General features: G+C 40.7%; 2 protein-coding genes across 3 annotated transcripts in view; both read left to right on the plus strand.

Annotated features, from left to right (window-relative positions):
- The window catches only part of adam12b (ADAM metallopeptidase domain 12b), a 104,003-nt gene extending 94,025 nt beyond the window's left edge, over window positions 1-9,978 (plus strand). For both annotated transcript variants that reach the window (XM_028603889.1, XM_028603888.1), the window contains 3 exons: window positions 719-970; window positions 7,107-7,282; window positions 8,230-9,978. In XM_028603889.1, the coding sequence (XP_028459690.1) occupies window positions 719-970; window positions 7,107-7,282; window positions 8,230-8,281 (480 nt within the window). In that variant the 3' untranslated portion in view covers window positions 8,282-9,978. The remainder of the gene's footprint in view (window positions 1-718; window positions 971-7,106; window positions 7,283-8,229) is intronic.
- On the plus strand, window positions 8,370-18,655 carry dhx32b (DEAH (Asp-Glu-Ala-His) box polypeptide 32b; the record flags this gene model as incomplete). Its single annotated transcript, XM_028604245.1, has 12 exons — window positions 8,370-8,467; window positions 12,317-12,446; window positions 12,609-12,802; window positions 13,369-13,744; window positions 13,845-14,081; window positions 14,378-14,471; window positions 14,556-14,705; window positions 15,530-15,721; window positions 15,817-15,957; window positions 16,357-16,547; window positions 16,822-17,012; window positions 18,276-18,655. Coding segments are annotated over 12 exons (2,160 nt in total), but the record flags the coding sequence as incomplete, so codon positions are not given.
- Between the last annotated feature and the right edge of the window lie 493 nt (window positions 18,656-19,148).

Below are 19,148 nucleotides of genomic sequence, written 5' to 3' on the forward strand. Positions count from 1 at the left end.
AAACAGACACAAACAGAATGAGAATACCAGAAGTGGCATCTCATGATGACACCAATTAACTAGCAGCCATGATTAAGAATAATATATAATATAAATTAAATTGATATACATATTGACACATATGCTTGACCCATGCCAATATAATGTGACTCCACCCAGGTACTTCAAACTGTTGCCTGTTTTGTCTGACATAAAGTTTCTAAAACTTTAATATTTAAAATGCAACAATATAAAACCAAGAAAAGCAGAAATTCCGTACATTTGAGAAGCTGCAACCAGCAAATCTGTGAAATGTTGCTTGATAAAAGACAAATAATGAATACTCAAAATAGTTGCCCTTTAGATTTCTTTTGGTCAAACAACATTGCTAATTGTGTCAGCACTGCACAATATACAATTTTGGAGGGTACAAGATTATCCGGGGTAGTGAGAGTTGAAGTGTGTTAAAAAGTTGGATCTGATATGTCTTAGGGGACAGGGGACATACAATTACTGACTGTTGAATTCCATTTAGCTGCTTTGGTTTCAGGTTGCTAGTATTGGGCATGCTGGCTCACTGTCACACTGTCATGGCTTACTGGGGCACTTACAGTAAATACAACAGAGATTGTTAATGTTATGAGTAACACCTAAATAAAAGCCTGTGTACTGCTGCCATAAATGATAACACATAACTGCTGAAATTACTGAAAATAACTTCCTCTCATTGTCTTTTCAGCCATCTCACCTAAGTGCAGAGCCTCTTCTGCCCCCACACAACTTCCACTCTCACAGCCTACGCAGGCTGCCCCTTTACCAGCCCTTACACATCAGCCAGCCCATGCCGGTGTCTCTGAGCGTGGGCCAGCCCACTCTGCCTCCTCTCCCAGCCCACCACAGGGTCCTGCCTGCCCACAAGTCCCTCTCACCACCTCGAGTGCCACCTTTTCTCAGTCTGCCTCGCCAGCAGTCATCATACAGAGTAGACCAGGTTTGTTTGACTCAAGAACTCATACATTCTACAAGTGTTATAGCTTTTACTTTGTCATAAATTGTCTTTTAATATTTTAAAATTAAAAAAAAAATGTAAAAAAATGATGTAGACCACAGCTTTAATGAACCATATATACGGCAAAGCCCATTCAATTCAAGTTGTGTATATTTTACTGTACATTATTCCTAACCATTTTCTAAACCATACTACAGGTTTCTACATTGATTTTCTACAGTGTATTCTAGGCAACCATCAATTTTATTTATTTTTAATAAAGTATGAAAATAACCTAGCCTGGGTAAACCCTGACAAACTTCCGGCAAATTTGAGATTTGCTCTGCAGGTCAGTCTGACGAAGAGCCCATTCAAACCCATTTCCAATGTCCTCAAAATTGAGGCACCAATCACAACCGCTGAGGCGGGCTTAACACCAATCACAACCGTTGAGGCGGGCTTTACGCGACGAGGATAGCGCAGCGACGGCGAGCAGCTTTTTGTTTACATTCAACATGACGGCTACCGAAGCCGTGCTTCACCTAGACCAGGGACCGCCAGGTCAGTCTGACATATGCCGATTTTATACCGGTCAATGCTATAATTAACTGACAACATAAGTTATACGAGTTACAGTTCTCAAGGACGCACGCACACACGGACAGAGACACCGTCTCTTTTTCCTTTCTCTCAACTTCTCCGCCGTGTGTGGTGTGAAGCACGTGTCCGCGCTATTCTTGCACATGTAGGGAGCCTCGTGAATTAACCTGCAACATATCAGCTGTTTGGAAATTCTTCAGCATGTGTGCAGAAGATAACAAGTTAGCAATATGCAACACCTGCAAGGAGAAAGTAGGGCGTGGATGGACCACACCAAAAACCAAAATCACATTTATTTTGTTGGATGTGAAAAGCGTCACCCGTATCGTTGGTCTGATTGGTTGAAGGACTATCCAATGAGCCCAGAGGCATTTGAGTGGCGTCCGTTGGTGACGCTCCTTTGGAAATGAACTGTCAATGAACCTTTCCCAGACCCTCTCTCAGTTACAGCTGAGAAGGGACTGGTGTTAACCAGGCTAAAAATAACCTGCTGAGACTTGAAAATGGTCACAATGGCCCTTTCTTTTCATGTATATGTCATGGTTAATTCACATTGGGTCTAATTAGTCCTTGGTGTTGCGTTTAAGGACACTGACATCTGAGATTTTAGTCACCTTCTAAAAAAGTATTGCAATCATAGGCTATGATGACAAAACTATCTCACTGCTCTGAAGCTTTCAATCATATTGTTATGAAACTGTAAATGTTCAAATTTCCATTTTCTGAAGCACTTTAAATGTTGATTTAAAAATGAAGATTGAAAGTTCATCCTTGACCTGAGAAACAGTTGCTGAGAAGCAAGTTTTAAAAATGAGAATTGAGACATCTACAACTCCATGGTTACTGAATAAACTCCATCTGCTGAGAAAGACCATGGGAGGTGGGATAATTTTGTCAACTACTAAACTTTTAACCTAAATGAGATATGTTGTCGGGAAATCCAACCTATGAGATAAACAACAAATAAACGTGTAAAGTTATACAGTGGGTCTACTCATTTCTCAGATGTTACAGTTTACATGGCCACACAGATGAAGAGTTTTAAAATCACTCCCTGCTCATGCTGCATTACCACGTGACAGTAATGTAACTTTAAGAATAAATCCGAAATGCTCAATGTGATGGATGATCTATGTCAAGCAAATTTTGAATCTCGCGATTAAAAAAAAAAAAAAGAAATTAACAGAAACCAGTGGCGTGAAATGGAAGGTAGGAAATTAATCTAAAAACCGAGGTACTCTTTACAAATGCTCTGCGGTAATGTAAAATATATGCAAATTGTAGTTAATGGTCTAAACCTTGTAGAGTCACCTGCATGGTCATTTTTAAAGGTTGTAGCAAAGCGTCGGATACCGGAAATCACTGCATTTCTGCACTTCGGTCAGCTTGCTTGCCCTCATATCGACAGCATTATTCAGTCCGTCTCTCTCCCTGTTAGCCCACTCCTGAGAAAGGCGCTGCTTTCTGCTGAGCCAGCAGTATTGGATGCAGTGGAGATAGTAAATCCATCTGCCTGGTGTATTTGGTGGTGTATCCGAATCCTGATACGTTCATGTACCAGCGCAGCAAGGAGAGTTGTGAGACTCTGCTGCTTAAAAAAAAAAAAAGAGGAAGACATTACCTTTGCAATGTGACACTTTCTCTCTGTTGGAAAAAGAGCATAACATAATCCCAGATGTAAAGCAAAAATAAAACCATGAAGGATTTAGAGGGAGGTGTGAAGAGATCCAATTCTCATACCTCCAAGGTTAATCACTCAGGTGAGCAGCAGCAGTGGTGGAAAGTAACTAAGTACATTTACTCAAGTACTGTAGTTAAGCACAATTTTTAGGTACTTGTACTTAAATTGAGTATTTTCGTTTTCTGCTACTTTATACTACTACAGTATATTTTGGAAGCAAATATTGTAGACTACTTTTTATTCCACTACATTTATTTTACAGCTATAGTTACTAGTTACTTTTTTAAATGAATACTTTATATAAAAACATACGATAAGCTTATAAAATACAATAGTTTAGTTAAGGTTAAACCAACCTTTTTTGGGCTTGTGAGTCCTCACAAGAAAGCAGTGTCTAGTTGGAGACGCTTGTCACATTTCAGATGTCTAGGAGTTGTTAGCAGTTCCACCAAAAAAACCATTTCCCTTCAAACTTCTTAGATGGTTTCATTTGAATAACTGCGGCCCTAAGATGTAAAATGATTTGATATTTCACAAAAAGGCAAAGATTTGACTAATTTCCATCAGTTTTGTAGCAGAACTTCATCTGTATGTAAAGTAGGTAAAATAGCTCTAATTTGAACCAGTACTTTCACATCCGTACTTTTACTTAAGTAGCATTTTAAATGCAGGACTTTTACTTGTGATAGAGTATTTTTACATTTTTGTATTGGTACTTTTACTTAAGTAAAGGATCTGAATACTTCTTCTACCACTGAACAGCAGAAACAACTGGTATCATATCCAGTTCTGGATGGTTTTTTGGCATCCATATCAAGCATTGCAGCACATCAACCTTGATTGATATTAACGTGTGCCAATTAAAGATGCACTTTAGCTGAGAGGAGAGAGGATTCTGCTGAGATTTAACAACATGCCAGCAAGGACGTACAAGACATCGATCCTTCAATAGAAAGTGTATTACAAGCTTATTATAATACTTGACACAACCTCCCCTGCTGTCTGTGCCAATATGTCTCATTTAAAAATACTTTTTTCACAGGCTATCTTATACCTGTGTGCCAGTTGCACCCCATTAATGTTGAGGTGTTTCCAGGGGAAGAAAGCCGATCCTGCATCTATTGCTATGAGCGAGTATATGAAAAGAGTGTGGGAGCTGGGGTATAGTCACGAACAGACCCTGCTTGTTATTATCTTGAAAAAATACATATCCGATACCTGTAGAGCCATATAAAAGTAAAACAAATAAGCTCAAACCCTGTTCAGATGCACTGCAAAAGCAGAGTGCAGCATCAGACTGTTGAGGAGTGAAAATCATGCCTTTCCAGAATGTCATCTTTTCAGGAACTTAAAAAAAATTGCTATGCTTTTGGACAGACGACCACGCATTTTTCAGTTCCTCCGGAGGTTTAAAGGTGCTTGTAAGCCCAAGGCTCATATATCTGTCTCAAGCCACGGAGGATAGTGCAATCTTTCATTTTGAATTAACACGTGAACACCACCAAGACTCCAGTTACAGTGTGAGGTTATCTGCCCAGAGCGACATTACAATGCACATGGGTCCTGGATTATTCTTGCATTTGAGTAGATGCATCTGTCCATTTACATCTTTGTTTTTCCGTCTGTGCACTTCTTTGAAGCCTGCTTTGGGGGTTATTTTTAACTCATATTAAACCATCCATAAGTTACACATGTAGGAGTTTGTCAGAAATGAATGTTAGATCACAGTGGGTGGGTCACCGTATGTTTGAAGTCTGTGAGATGATGTTAGTTTTAGTTAGGATTCACACAGTTTCTCTAATGGGATCACAGGAATCCCTACTGTGTACATTATATTACCCCCAAACTCTCAACAAGTAAGGACAGTATGGACCTGCTGTACCATTAAAGGAGCTCAATCTGATTTAAGCATCGTAATAACATCTCAACCTCTGTGGGGCATCTCACGTTTTTAACTGCACATGAAGTTTTGGGCTGTTGTATGCAGAGTTTTGCCAATTTTGAGTTTGTAAAAACAATTTTCTCTCAGTTGTTAAATTCTTACTGACTACCAGTAGACATGTACAGTAATACACTATAGTTTGACTTGTGATACTTTGGAAAGAATACACCCTTTGAATATGATATGTTATGTCTGTTATGTTATGACATCACTGACTGTATTTCATATAGAGCTGAAACAATTAGTTGATAAATTGATTTGTCAATCAACAAAAATGGGCATAGGCAACTATTTTGATAATCTTTTAAGTACATTTTTAAGCAAAAAGTGCCAAAAATGATCTTGTTCTGTCTGCTCTGATGTCAATATTTGCTTGTTTTCTATGATAATTAAAATGCTTGCTGTTGGTCAGAAAAAGCAAACAATTTGAAGACGTCAGCTTGGGCTGTGGGAAAATGTGATGGGGATTTGACCTGTTTAAATCAAAATGGTTTAATTGAGAAACATCAGATTAATTGAATGCATTCAAATTTCCCTAACTCATTTCAAACTGCAGCAACACATACATGGCCAAAAAGTATGTGGAGACCCAAACACTATGCTCATATGTGATTGTTGACCATTCTATAGCTGATATAGCAGATATCCAAGTCACCACAAAGGTGTTGGATGGGGTTAGCTCAGGGCTCTGTCTGTGCAGGCCAGTAAAGTTCCTCCACACCAAAAAAATGCCAAACCATTTGTCGTGTTGAAACAACTACGGATCTTCTCCAATCTGTTGCTACACAGTTTGAAGCACCATGCCACCGTCTAATATATACATTTTTGCTGTAGCATTAAGATTGACCTTAATTGGAACCAAAGAGCCCAGACCGAAAAAGTATGTGGATAGGGTGTCCGACATACTTTTGCCATATAGTGAAGAAATATGTTACTGAATATATCCTCCATGCAAAGTTCTCCTGACATAAAACCTCTAGCTCTCGCTCACAGGTTTTATAACTGGAAGTCTGTATGTTGATGTGACAAACTTAGTCAAGTCTTGACTGCACTCATGAATGTTTTAAACCTTCCAGCTCTCTAAGTCTCAGTCATGCATGATGTGGAACTCTCTCTCTCTCTCTCTCTCTCTCTCTCTCTCTCTCTCTCTCTCTCTCTCTCTCTCTCTCTCTCTCTCTCTCTTTCCCTCTGTGCATTTTAATTAATTTAAGTTTGTCAATGTATTCCTCTGTGTGTGTGTGTGTGTTGTGGCGTGGGTGTGGGGAGGTTTTGTGCATATATGTGTGCGTATGTGACGGTAGCCGGGCTGCTGGTAACAGATGTTTATCACTGCCTCGCCTCCTTGCTGTAGATTAGTAACACACGATGGCACCTCATTCAGATAACCTTCTACACTCACACAGCACTGCTACAGAGGTGGTGGAGACAGAGAAGGAGGAGGTTTGGGATTCATCTCATGTGTTAGCTGTAGGAATTCAGAGAAGATACTGATAACACAGTGCCCTCTAGTGAAACATGTCTGCCTTTGTCTCCAGATTTGGCTGCTATACAGTTGATCCATATTCAAAGAGAGGTAGAAGATGATGTGAGATATTATTCGTTACGCTGTGTCTAAAGATACAAGTAATGTGATTTGTGTTGTTTTTCAAATTAATGTAAGTTAGCAAAAAGGATATATTATTGATGTTTCAATACCAACTTAGTACAGTGCTAATCTGCGTTTAAAAATCAATTAATTCAGAAACAAATCTATCATTCCTCAAGACAGATACACCTTGATCATGTATCTCTATGCATGCAGTGAATGGGAAATTTAAATACCGGACAACACTATTCTCTTTCATTTTATATATTATAATGAGCACGTATACAGTATTGACCAGATGGACTAAATTTGACTTTTTTCTCTTCTTCAGGACTTTGAGAAGCCCAGTCCACCTCAGAAACCCCTACCTGCAGATCCACTAGGGAGGAGCTCTCAGCTGGGTCACAGTTTCACAGCCGGGGGGGTCCACATCCCCGGAACTGGACCCCTCCCCATACCTATCCCCACTGTGCCGAGGCCTCCCCCCACCATCCCTTTACCCAGCAGGTCAGTGCAACGGGACAGGAATATCCTGTTTTTATTGCCCTTTTCCGACATGAAAAATGTACCATTGTTGGCTTCATCTCTTAATGTGATTTTGTAAACGTTTGTCACGGCTTTAGACGTGATGTATACTGTATTGCACAATGTTTGGCACCTGGTGGACAAGAGGAAGAGGTGGCACTGCAGGGAAATAGTGAGATCACGGAGACAAATAAGTGTTTTCTGTTCTGTCAAAGGTTGCATCACTGATGGTTTGCAAGTTATTGTTCCATTAAAAACCTTAATTGATGAGCGTAAGGGACACTTGACCGCTCTTCTAACTTGTGAATGTTCTAATATATTTCATCACTTTTTAGACTCTTGTTAAAATTCCTATTTGCTCACAAGTGTTTTGCTGGACATCATTTCATCCATGCGATTTTGAGTGCTGTATGATTTTTGTTGTGGTTTTACGCTGTTTTTTTTGTTTGTTTTGTGCCACCCCATGTGGAAAAAAAATGTTTTCTCTGAGAAAACCCTCCCCAACAATTTAAAATAGGCTCATATGCAGTGTTTCCTGGTTTATTAATGTGAGAGCTTTCTTACACTGCTCTAACCTTGTTCTACTGCAGCCTTGGCATTAATCCAGGGGCATTCAATTCAATTAAAGATTTTACTACAGTCGGTCCGACCTAATAAGATTACCGTCGTGACTTTTAAGTAGACTTTTAAGTGACTCGTGCTTATTCAGACATGAGGGCCAACACTGCTATCAGATTAACGCAACGAGGTGCGTGTCTGAAAGGGGATATTTTGCATTAGTATAACATGGACTTGTATTTCATACAAATGCAAAATCATGCACATGTTATATTGTGTATTGCATTTGTGATCACACAGTTACATTTCACATCTTTAACATTTTATTTTTACTGTGGTAATGACGTCATGTATCCATGCTTATGTTTCAGACCTGTGCCGATGTTGCCCTACAGACCACCAAAGACTCATAAGGACTGCTGAGCTCTTGACGTCATGGACGAGTAGATCTCCTTCCAACAGACGGAGACTTTCTTGATTTGCACTTATTACTGAGACTCTGTAAGACCTTTTGGACAGTCGGAAGTATCACAGAGTTTCCAAAGAAAGGGGGCTAACATCACACCTCGGTGCTACGCTTCTAAAAGGTGCTTTGTTGCCCTCGCTCAGGTACCAATCAACTATTTATGTATTTAACTTCGATATTACCAGTTTGTGCACAGAGCACTCTGATTAAGAGTGATTTTTTTTTTCCCCACGGAAAAGTTTAGAAAAGAAGAAACATGGTGTAATTTAGAATATTTCTTTTTCATTATTTGGTGATTTTTTATACTTTTTTCTCAAAAATAAAAATGCTGAAATATATGATGTTTTTATAACCTTAATGTTTTTAAGTTGCTTAAATAATTGAAGCGCAAAGAAGTTTTGTTTTTGGACGAAAAGGATGATAAAGGGAAATGGAGCCCAACTCTGCACATTGTAGCTTGTGGGCCATGAAGCAGTGTTATTTATTCAGTTTTTCATTTTTTTTATGATGTATTCAATACCGAATACGTCTTTTCTATCGATTTCGCCACAGTTCTACCAAGTAGATACTAATCAAATCTTCTTCTCTTTTTTTTTTTTTTTTTTTTAAATACAGTGGACTCATGTTAACCCCTCACACTGTTTTTATTGTGGGATTAATCCGATCAGCTCATTTTACAGCCTCACAGTCAGGCTCTTTTATTCCCTTAAAAGTTCACTTTTGCGGTGAAGTACTTAACAGGAAAAGTACTTTATCACACGCTCCACATGTTCTCCTGATACTGGCAGACGCTGCAGAGTCTCAACAGATTTGACAGACTGATTGTGTTCCAGAGAATTACACCAACACCAAATAATTCAACATTAACTCTGGTGTTTGTATGTTTAACGTTTACGCTCACTTTGTCCTTGAGTGTGCGAGCCAAGCAGGATGACTCAGCGCTGTGAGCTTTCCAAGCTCCTATTCGACCTTGTCCAGCGAGATATTTTACTGTATGTATGTTTTTTTTGCCTTCATAACATTCCTTTTGGATTTTGTATGGTTTTCATATTCTTGAACTCTGAGATTATTCATGCATTCACAGCATCGTTCATTAGATTCAGAGCTTGGCGTTGCACTTTGAGTTGCCACTTTTTATGTTATTTGTTGTTAACTTGCTGTTATACAAGGAGGTATTCAACTGGTAAAAACTTTACAGCGCAATTCTTTTTCCTATATCAGTGTGTCCAAATGTAGTGCTTGTCTTCTCACCACTGCAGAATGATTGAAGCCTGTAAAGCCCTGCAGAAGTGTGCAATTAATGTTTTTCTTGTTTTAAAAGTGTTCAACAGTCAGTAACCGCTCTCCGCTGGAAACTATTTGTTAGTGCTGTGTCGATTAGTCGTTAATTGTTTATGCCATTTGTAAATCCTAAATGTATTATGTTTATTTGCATAACTGTATCATGTTTAAAAAACATTGTAAAGTGTAAATATTGTATGTCAGTTATCATTTATCTCCTTTTTGGTCCTTTTTTTTTTTTTTTACAAGCACTTTGAGGTCGTGCCCCATTTACACTGGGTGGTAAAAACATGATTTAGAAGATTTCAACCTATAACTTCTAGGCCAGAAACAGATGTTTCAGGATTTTATTTATGAACTCAAAGTCAAATAAAAGTTCCTTCATGACTGTTTAACAAATTGTATTAATTGCACTCTCACTTTGATAGTTATTAAAAAATAATTCAAAAAGTGTTACAGCGAAAAAGCTTTAGAGAAAGTGTGTGTTAAAGAAAATAATAAAGGGTTCATAAGAAAAACATTTTCACCATTTGATCAACATGGATAATTAAAGGAACACGCCGACTTATTGGGACTTTAGCTTATTCACCGTAACCACCAGAGTTAGATAAGTCCATACCATACCCTTCTCATCTCCGTGTGTGTTGTAACTCTGTCTGACACCCCCAGCGCTAGCTAAGCCTAGCACAGATCCTGGAGGTAACCTGCTCCAACTAGCCTACTGCTCCCAATAAGTGACAAAATAACGCCAACATGTTCCTGTTTACATGTTGTGATTTGTATAGTCACAGGGTGTACAAATTACAAGGTCACAATGCTTTTACTATCTAGTAATTGTTGACTCTATTACTCCAACTCTGAGCGAACTCCAGGCAAACTCTCTGCTCCTCACCACAGGGCTTCAGGTGCTGCTAGCAAATCACTCCGACCAAGTAGCAGAAGTAGCAGTGCTTCCCCATTTTGGTTTTTTTGCCGTTATTTTCTAGCTTGATCGGAGCAGTAGTCTAGTTGGAACCGGTTACCTCCAGGATCTGTGCTAGGCTTAGCTAGCGGTGAGGGCATCAGACAGTTACGACACGCACAGAGATGAGAAGGGTATGTATGGACTTACCTAACTCTGGGGGTTACGGTGAATAAGCTAAAGTCCCAATAAGTCACCGTGTTCCTTTAACTGGCGTCATTTGTTTGTTGTTGTGACAAACAAAACAATAAAACTAAGATGATTTCCTTATCCTTTCCGCTAGAAAGTAGCAACCATTCTCGATGTCTTAAAATGACACAAAAATAAGTGTGTTAAGAAAAACACTTCAGGTATGTGTGTCACTTTCCCTAATCAAAGTGTTGCCTCATTCTTTGTCTGAGGGCCTGCTCTGCTGTCCTGTTGGAGCGTCATGGTTGTTCAACACTGCCACCTGTCAGAAAACACTGGTCATTACAAAAACTGAAGTGCTTCTCTTCCCTCCAGTTTTATCATGTTGTCTTGCCTTAATTCTGCAGAAATTTGTCAAACCGTTACCGATAACAGATCAGTATAATTTACATCATACTAATGCTCTGTTGTGGTGATAACAGATGTACAAACTTGTGGTAGCCTGTGCTGTAAGGAGCATTTAAGCCATTTTAATAGTCACATGCTGGCAACAATTTTTGCTAATTAGTAGTCAATAAATGCATTCATTTACAATATTTACATAGCACACTGACCTTTGTATGTAATGTATATAATATATTTAAAGGAAAGTGAGGATAAGGAATGTTTTAAAAAATGTTTTCACAAATGTTTAGTCAGGTGTCCCTATACATTTGTGAAGTTACATCCACAAACCCCCATTTCAGATATTGTTTTAATACTGTTGCCAAAGGAAATTTTTTTCTTTTGTATTTTCTGAGATATCCATCCATCCATCCATCTTCTTCCGCTTATCCGGTGTCAGGTCGCGGGGGGAGCAGCTCCAGCAGGGGACTCTAAACTTCCCTTTCCTGAGCCACATTAACTGAGATATGATTCTAAAATGTAAAGACTGTAGGCTTTTGAAAGTGTAGTAACACACTGTAGAGGCTGAAAGTAGAGCAGACATTTGTGCTAACCTCTTAATTTTACAGGCCTTCATTTTCTGCCACAACCATTATCTTAGTTTGTCAACCACTGGGATAATTAATTTCTTAATTACTAAATTAAACCGCAGTTGAATAATGCATCTTACTTTATGTATAGCTTGTGGCGCGTGAGCCAATTCTCATTGACAAACAGTCAGACCCCTCTGAGTCTCTGCCCATTTATCTCTCTCTGTGTGTGTGTGTGTGTGTGTGTGTGTGTGTGTGTGTGTGTGTGTGTGTGTGTGTGTGTGTGTGTGTGTGTCAACTAATCACACTTCTATGGGATTAGTGGCCACATGACTACACTGGGCTGGCCGCCTAGTGAGCCTTTCATTTGGCTTCACTTGCAGAAGGCGGTGTGTGTGCTGTCCAACAGTTTACTGAAAGCGGGAGATTTCCAAACTTCATTTCTTTGGATCTGTAAATGAAGTCTTAACCGGACAGACTGGGAGCTCACTTGGGATGGCGCAGGACATTACCAGTTTAACTGGAGAGGACTGTTTTGAGGGGAATTCATCCTGTTGTTCAGTCACAGGAGCTTTGAGTCAAGGAGACAAGGAATATGATGATATTTTGGAGCTTAGTCAGTTTGATGGACTGCCTTATTCCTCCAGGTTTTACAAATTGCTGAGTGAAAGGAAAGAACTGCCAGTGTGGAAAGCAAAATGTGAATTCATGGACACTTTGGCCAAAGGACGGTTTGTCATTGTCAGTGGCTCTGCCAAAACTGGGAGAAGTTCTCAAGTGAGTACTGTAGCTTTGACACTTTAGATTGCACTGCTATGTAAAATATTGTCCATTTTATTCATGCAACAACTTTGTTCCAGGGAGCTATTCAATCCCACTTTACTATCAATTTATAGTGGGGAAGCATCTGTGATGTAAACAGCATATCTTTTGAAACAGATTCCCCAGTGGTGTGCTGAATTCTGCCTGTCAGTCCAGTTCCAGCATGGCATGGTGGTTTGTACCCAGATTCACTCACAGCAGGCAGTAGATCTCGCCTTAAGAGTGGCTGATGAGATGGATGTCAACATCGGTCATGAGGTCGGGTACAGCATCCCTTTGGAAACATGTTCTACTAACGACACAGTCCTCAGGTATGGTGAAGCAGCACTTCCTACTTTTAAACGCAGATGTATCCAATGTTTCTCTATCTGATTCTTTCTCTCCTGTTGCCGGGTTACTACAATAAAGCACCGTCATGACAACACCCCCACCCCTCCTTTTCTTATTCACAAGAGAAAAGTGAACAAAAGGCCTGAGGGGGCTCTTTTCAGGGGCTCCTCCACAGCTGCCCCGGCTCCCTGTCTGCCCATATGTCACGCTCCCTCATGTGGTTTGCTCATAAGTCAGCTGGGGAACAAAGAAACCCAGCAGATTTGGGGGGAGAAAGATCAGATAAACAGGCAGCCGGCATGGACAAAAAGATCCACTCCTCAGAGTAATTATCAGAGAAAATTACACTAATAGGAGAGTTGAAGTGTAGACAAAGTGCCTTTCATTAAGATGCCATTCTGAGGTTCCTCCCTTTCAGCCTAGAGGCTAACAATTAAAGAAACCTGGGTGATGTATTCAGGCTATTATGAATTTAAATACAGTGTGCGCCAAGTGCAACGTATTTGCTCCCTCCTAATGTCAAGTATAATTGTATCACCCACCGCAGGTACTGCACAGATGACATGCTCCTGAGAGAGATGATGTCAGACCCTTTGCTTGAGCGCTACGGTGTGGTCATCGTGGACCAGGCCCACCAGAGGACCGTAGCCACCGATGTACTCCAGGGTCTGCTGAAGGACATCGCCCTGCAGAGACCAGAGCTCCGTGTGGTCCTCCTTACAGCCGTCGAACCCGTCCCCAAGCAGCTGGCCCACTTTACCGGGTCAGCAGCGCCTCTGATTGGCCTGGAGAGCCCGGGTGCGGGGGAGGTGGTGCACAGCAGCACAGGTGACAGCTACTTCTGCTCTGCTCTCCGTCTGGTGCTGGAGATCCACCGCTCTGAAGAGGAAGGAGATGTGGTTGTGTTTCTGGTGACGGCGCAGGTAAAAAAAAAAGAAAAGAAAAGAAGCACTGCATGATGTAAGCAGCAGTCTGAAAATATGTCTTCCTCTGACTCTCTCTTCTTTGTTTACTCTCCACCAGGAGATAGATCTGGCCCATGAGATCCTGTGTCATGAGGGACACAGTTTATCCCCTGATCGGGGTGAGCTCCTGCCCGTTGCTGTGCACCCTGGCCAGCCTGGGAATCTACCAATCCTGGGGGAGGAGGAGACAGGCCGGCCCCGCAGAGTATTCCTCACATCCAGCCCAAACGAGGACTTCTTCTGGGCTGTTAGCTCAATACGTTTTGTCATTGATGCCGGGCTTGAGAAAAGATATGTAAGTTAAGTAGCATTGTAATTTAGCTAGTCGAGGTGGCATTAGCTTTTTCTACTTGATATACTGTTGGGTTGTTTAATCTAAATCTAAAAAGATAATAACATGTTAAAAATGTAAAATCTCCATCTGCAAAGTAGGCTAACTAGTAACTGTAGCTGTCACGTGAATTTAGTGTAAGGAAAAAGTTCAACATTTGCCTCTAAAACGTAGCGTAGATAAAGTATTTGAGTAAATGTACTTGGTTACATTCCAACACTGTATATAATCAAGGTCACCACGCTGTGATGCTGTTGCAGGTTTACAACCCCAGGATCAGAACAAACTCAGTCATCATTCAGCCAATCAGCGCGGGTCAAGCCAAGAGTCGCAATCAGCTGGCAGGTCCAACAGGTGAGAAGTTCAATTTTTACAAAACACGTGTGATGTAAATCTCTGGCTGCTGTCCTGTCTAAAAAGGATCTTTCTATTCTGTAGGCAAGTGTTTTTGTCTGTACCCAGAAGACAGACAGCTTCCTATCGAGATACGCCCACATGTTGTGGAGTCTGACATCTCTTCCACTGTGCTCTTCTTGAAGAGGATGGAGATCGCTGGACTGGGCCACTGTGACTTCATCGACAGGCCAGGTAAGATTTAGGCTACATGAAGCAAACTTAGAGAGTGTTTTGTGGCCATTTGTATTGGCTCCTGGTGTTCCACTGAATTTCACATCATCCTCAGTGATAATGAGATGGTTTTTGGGTTCAGTCAGTCCGTTCCCTTTTGTTCCAACCCACAGGAACTTTTTTTTTATTGGGAGGCAGTGAGCCGTGCCTCAGCTGAACTGACAGCTCCTGTTCTGCTAGCATCCTTTTAGAGCTGACCTGCTTTGGTGTGCTTTTGTTTCCCCGGATTAATTCACCCCCACTAACACACACATACACGCACACACACACACTGAGCCTCCCATTAGTTGATTAGTGCATACACATAGCGTTGGTCTGTGGACGATAATAGAGAGGATCTAAGGTGGATTTAATTCCTTCCTCTCGTTCTGTCTCTATCTCTGAGTCCACATAAAAAAACTGTGTTTGTTGCAAAGACAGAATAGAAAATCTCATTTGTACCATGAAAGACTTTTCATTTTTTTCATGGCAGATGTTGGTGAGGATTATAAAATCCTAATCTTCTGCTGCCTTTTTATTCTGAGCGTGCCCACCAGGGTGCCAGAATACCGCAGGGGGATTGTCCCAGTGGGTCACCACTTTGGATTACACATCATGAAAACCATAATAATCCATAACAGTTTTAGTCAAAGTGTATTTGTATGTAATTAATAATCTCTTTAAATTTTAGATGGTCATAAAGACATGAACTGGTTTTCTGCACGATTCGGTTCCCAGTTTAACCAAAGGTTTAATTTAGTAAAATCAAACAAACAAGGTATGATCTAAAAACCTTTCCAACCCAGATCCTGAAGGCCTAATGCAGGCTTTGGAGGAGCTAGACTACCTTGCAGCTCTGGATAATGATGGCAACCTGTCTGAGATGGGCATCATCATGTCGGAATTCCCTTTGGAGCCCCAAATGGCCAAAACTCTGCTCGCCTCCTGTGAGTTTGACTGTGTCAGCGAGGTGGTCATCATCGCTGCCATGCTAACAGGTACCATGCGCTGGCCTGCCATTTGAGTAAATATATGTTAGTATCTAGTAAACAGTAAGTTCTAAACATTACATGTGTCTTGTGGATTTTGTTAGTACCGACTTGCTTCATGGTTCCCTCTGCGGAACTGAAGCCAGAGGCGACTCAGTGCCACATGAAGTTCCAGAACCCAGAGGGAGACCACTTCACCCTTATCAATATCTACAAGGCCTTCAAACAGTGCCAGCAGGATCCATGTAGGTTAAAACAGCATCACCACACACACACACACACACACACACACACACACACACACACACACACTCACACTCACACACACATATATGCTAGATCAGTGAATGAAGAAAAATCATTGTAATTGTTAGAAAAACAAGTTTATTGACATTAAACAGTAATATCAAAGGTCATATTTGCAGTAATCACAATAAATTATGAGAATGATACTTTTTTTTAATAGTTACATCAATCTAAAGAATTGGGGAAAATATACTTTACGAGTTAGTGGACAGTAGAACTAAATCAAAACTATTTTTTTCACATATAGTTGTGTTGATTATTGTCCCATCCCTATGTCTCTATCACTGACTGTGCCTTCCAGTAATCATCTCCTCGGCGCTGTCCTCTCCCCTTGTTAGACTGTAATGTGGAGAAATGGTGTCAGGATTTCTACCTGAACCACGCTGCTCTGCTGATGGCTGACGTTCTTCGTACTGAGCTCACCGACACCCTGAAGAGGATCGAGCTGCCCATCTCAGTGCCGGCCTTTGGTTCCCGAAGCAACACCCTCAACATTAAAAAAGCTCTGCTGGCAGGTTTTTTCATGCAGGTCAGAAAACGTAACTTTATTATGCCACTCAACAAAAACATAATGGAATTACAGAAGGGCACTTTTTATGATTATTCCGACAGCACACGACTGCATCACAGAAACACCCAGAGTCATCCTAAAGACTCTTAAGGCCATTACGCCCGGGCCACACTGCCTACCTCTACCTGTGTGTGATGGCTACCTCGCTAAACTCTATCTTTCTGCATTATATATAATAGTGAACCTTTTTTTGGAAATCCATCCGACTGAGCCTAACTGTGATTTCCCTCAGGTGGCACGGGATGTGGATGGATCGGGGAACTACTTCATTCTGACCCACAGGCATGTGGCACAGATCCATCCTCTGTCTGGCTATGGAGCCAAGAGCCCCAAGCTGGGCCTGCCTGAGTGGGTGCTGTTCCACGAGCACTCCTTCTCTGAGGACAACTGCCTCCGCACCGCGACCCACATAACACCGGAGGAGTAAGCCTCAGCCTTGTTAACATTTGATTTTTTGTATATTTTAAACTGTGCACTTGTCTTGCAATTACATAACTGACCATATACAGTGCTGCTCATGATTATTAGAAGCCCTGCTACAGTTGACTAAAAAGAGGAATTAAAAAATCGTCTTTTGGAAATTGATCTTAATGCCTTCCAAATCCAGCCTTTGAGAACACCAATTTTCTTTTTGAATGAATAATGTATCGTAAATAAATAAATGTTCTTCGATCATCAAATACTTTACACCTACTTACACCATAACTAGAGATTGGCATGGGGTACTTTCCATAAGATCATCTCTCAATGCAAATCAAACCAGCTATTAGGCTAACTGAAATAAAACCATGCCAGTCTCTAGGTATGGTGAAGGGTATGTGATGATGTGGTGCTATTTTAATTCCAAAGGCCAAGGGAACTTTATCAGGATGCATAGTATCCTGGATCCATGAAATAACTTGCCTTTAAAAATAAAAATCTGCCTGCCTCTATGGGAATTTAACATAGGGGTGTCTATACTTATGCCCCCTGTATTTTAAGGAAGAACATTTATTTATTTACGATACATTATTCATTCACAAAGAAAACTGGTGTTCTCAAAGGTTGGAGTTTTCCAAATTTTTTCAATTAAGGCATTAAGATCAATTTCCAAAAGATGGTTTTTTTATTCATCTTTTTATTCAACTGTAGCAGGGGTTCCAATACTCATGAGCAGCACTGTACAGTCTTGTTAACTAGACTGCAGTCTCTTGTTGCTTTAAAAGAACTTAGTAGACACCCCTCGTAGCTTCACATTTAAAGAGGCTTAAAAGTAATCAGACGGACACATTCTCTTCCCCTTTTTGGTCCAGACGTAAAGCCCCAGTTCAGCAGAGACTAGTCATGCTGGTTGTGAGAGGAGGTATCCTAATCCTGTTCTCAAGTATCAGCTGGTTGGAGAGGGATTATAGATAGCACAGATCCCTGGGAATGTGGAACTGCAGTTTAATTGAGGAAGAGAAAGCTCTGCAGCTTTTGTCATGCTCTCTTAGGTTTCCATATCTTAAAATGTGTCAATCCAAATAATGCGAGGAGCAGATATGGTAAGCATCTGTAAGTACTGTAAGTCTTCTCTCTAACAAAAATGAGTCATTCAAACCTAACCCAAATTGAAAGCAATTTTAGGTCAGTACATTCAACACAAAATTTTTTTTTTTTTTTTTGACTGTGCTTTTTTACCAACAATATTGTCCTCTCTCCTACTAGGTTCATTCAGATGGCACCACAGTATTTTTTCTACAATCTACCGCCTAGTGAGAGCAAAGATATCCTCCAAAACATTTTGAACCATGGAGCTTCTCAGTACCAAGATCGGAAACCTCCAACCTCCCAAGAGGAACCCCAGACTTCAGACCGCTGTGTCATACAATGACTGACTAACCCACTGCTCTCAGTAGAACTGAATGCACTATATTGCACAGAAGAACACTGTCTGGATAGTTGAGAAATTGATCATATTATTTGCTTCTTTTTTTTGGAGTAATTTCCCTTCATCTGTGCTCCTCATCCCTCATTTTTGTCACAAGATCATGTGCTGTATTGAACAGTTTTACAAAGTGCACTAATATATGATATGAAAACAATAATTGCTGTTGTTATCTTGATTTTCAGTGCCCACTTATATTTGTACTTAATCCTCATATTCAACAGAAACATCTATTTACTTTAGGATATTTTTTTCATACTTTAAAATGTCTTAATTTTGTTCTAATCTTGCAAGGTTTATAATGTAGGTTCACAGTCCCCGCTGGCATTTTGAAGGAGTCTGTGGCTCCTTTTCCTTACCTTACCTTACCTTCAGTCACTGTCCAGCAGTCAGTCAGTCACCCACAGCACTGAGGGTCTAGCCTGATTAATGAGGTGCAGGGACAGTTTGGCTCCCACCTGCAGCTCCATCTGGTGTTGATACCGTTCAGTGACAGTGGGGTGACCCAGTTCACTGACACAGTGTTGAAAACATCATGTCCCCTCTTCAGTGACCCGGGCTGAGCGGTGCAGCCAGGACCGATGCCAGAACCCACACGGTATACTGTCATCTGACCCACTTAAAATCTTTTATGAACTTGTCTACGAATTTCG

Source organism: Perca flavescens, chromosome 17, assembly GCF_004354835.1.
Source record: "Perca flavescens isolate YP-PL-M2 chromosome 17, PFLA_1.0, whole genome shotgun sequence".
Taxonomy (NCBI): domain Eukaryota; kingdom Metazoa; phylum Chordata; class Actinopteri; order Perciformes; family Percidae; genus Perca; species Perca flavescens.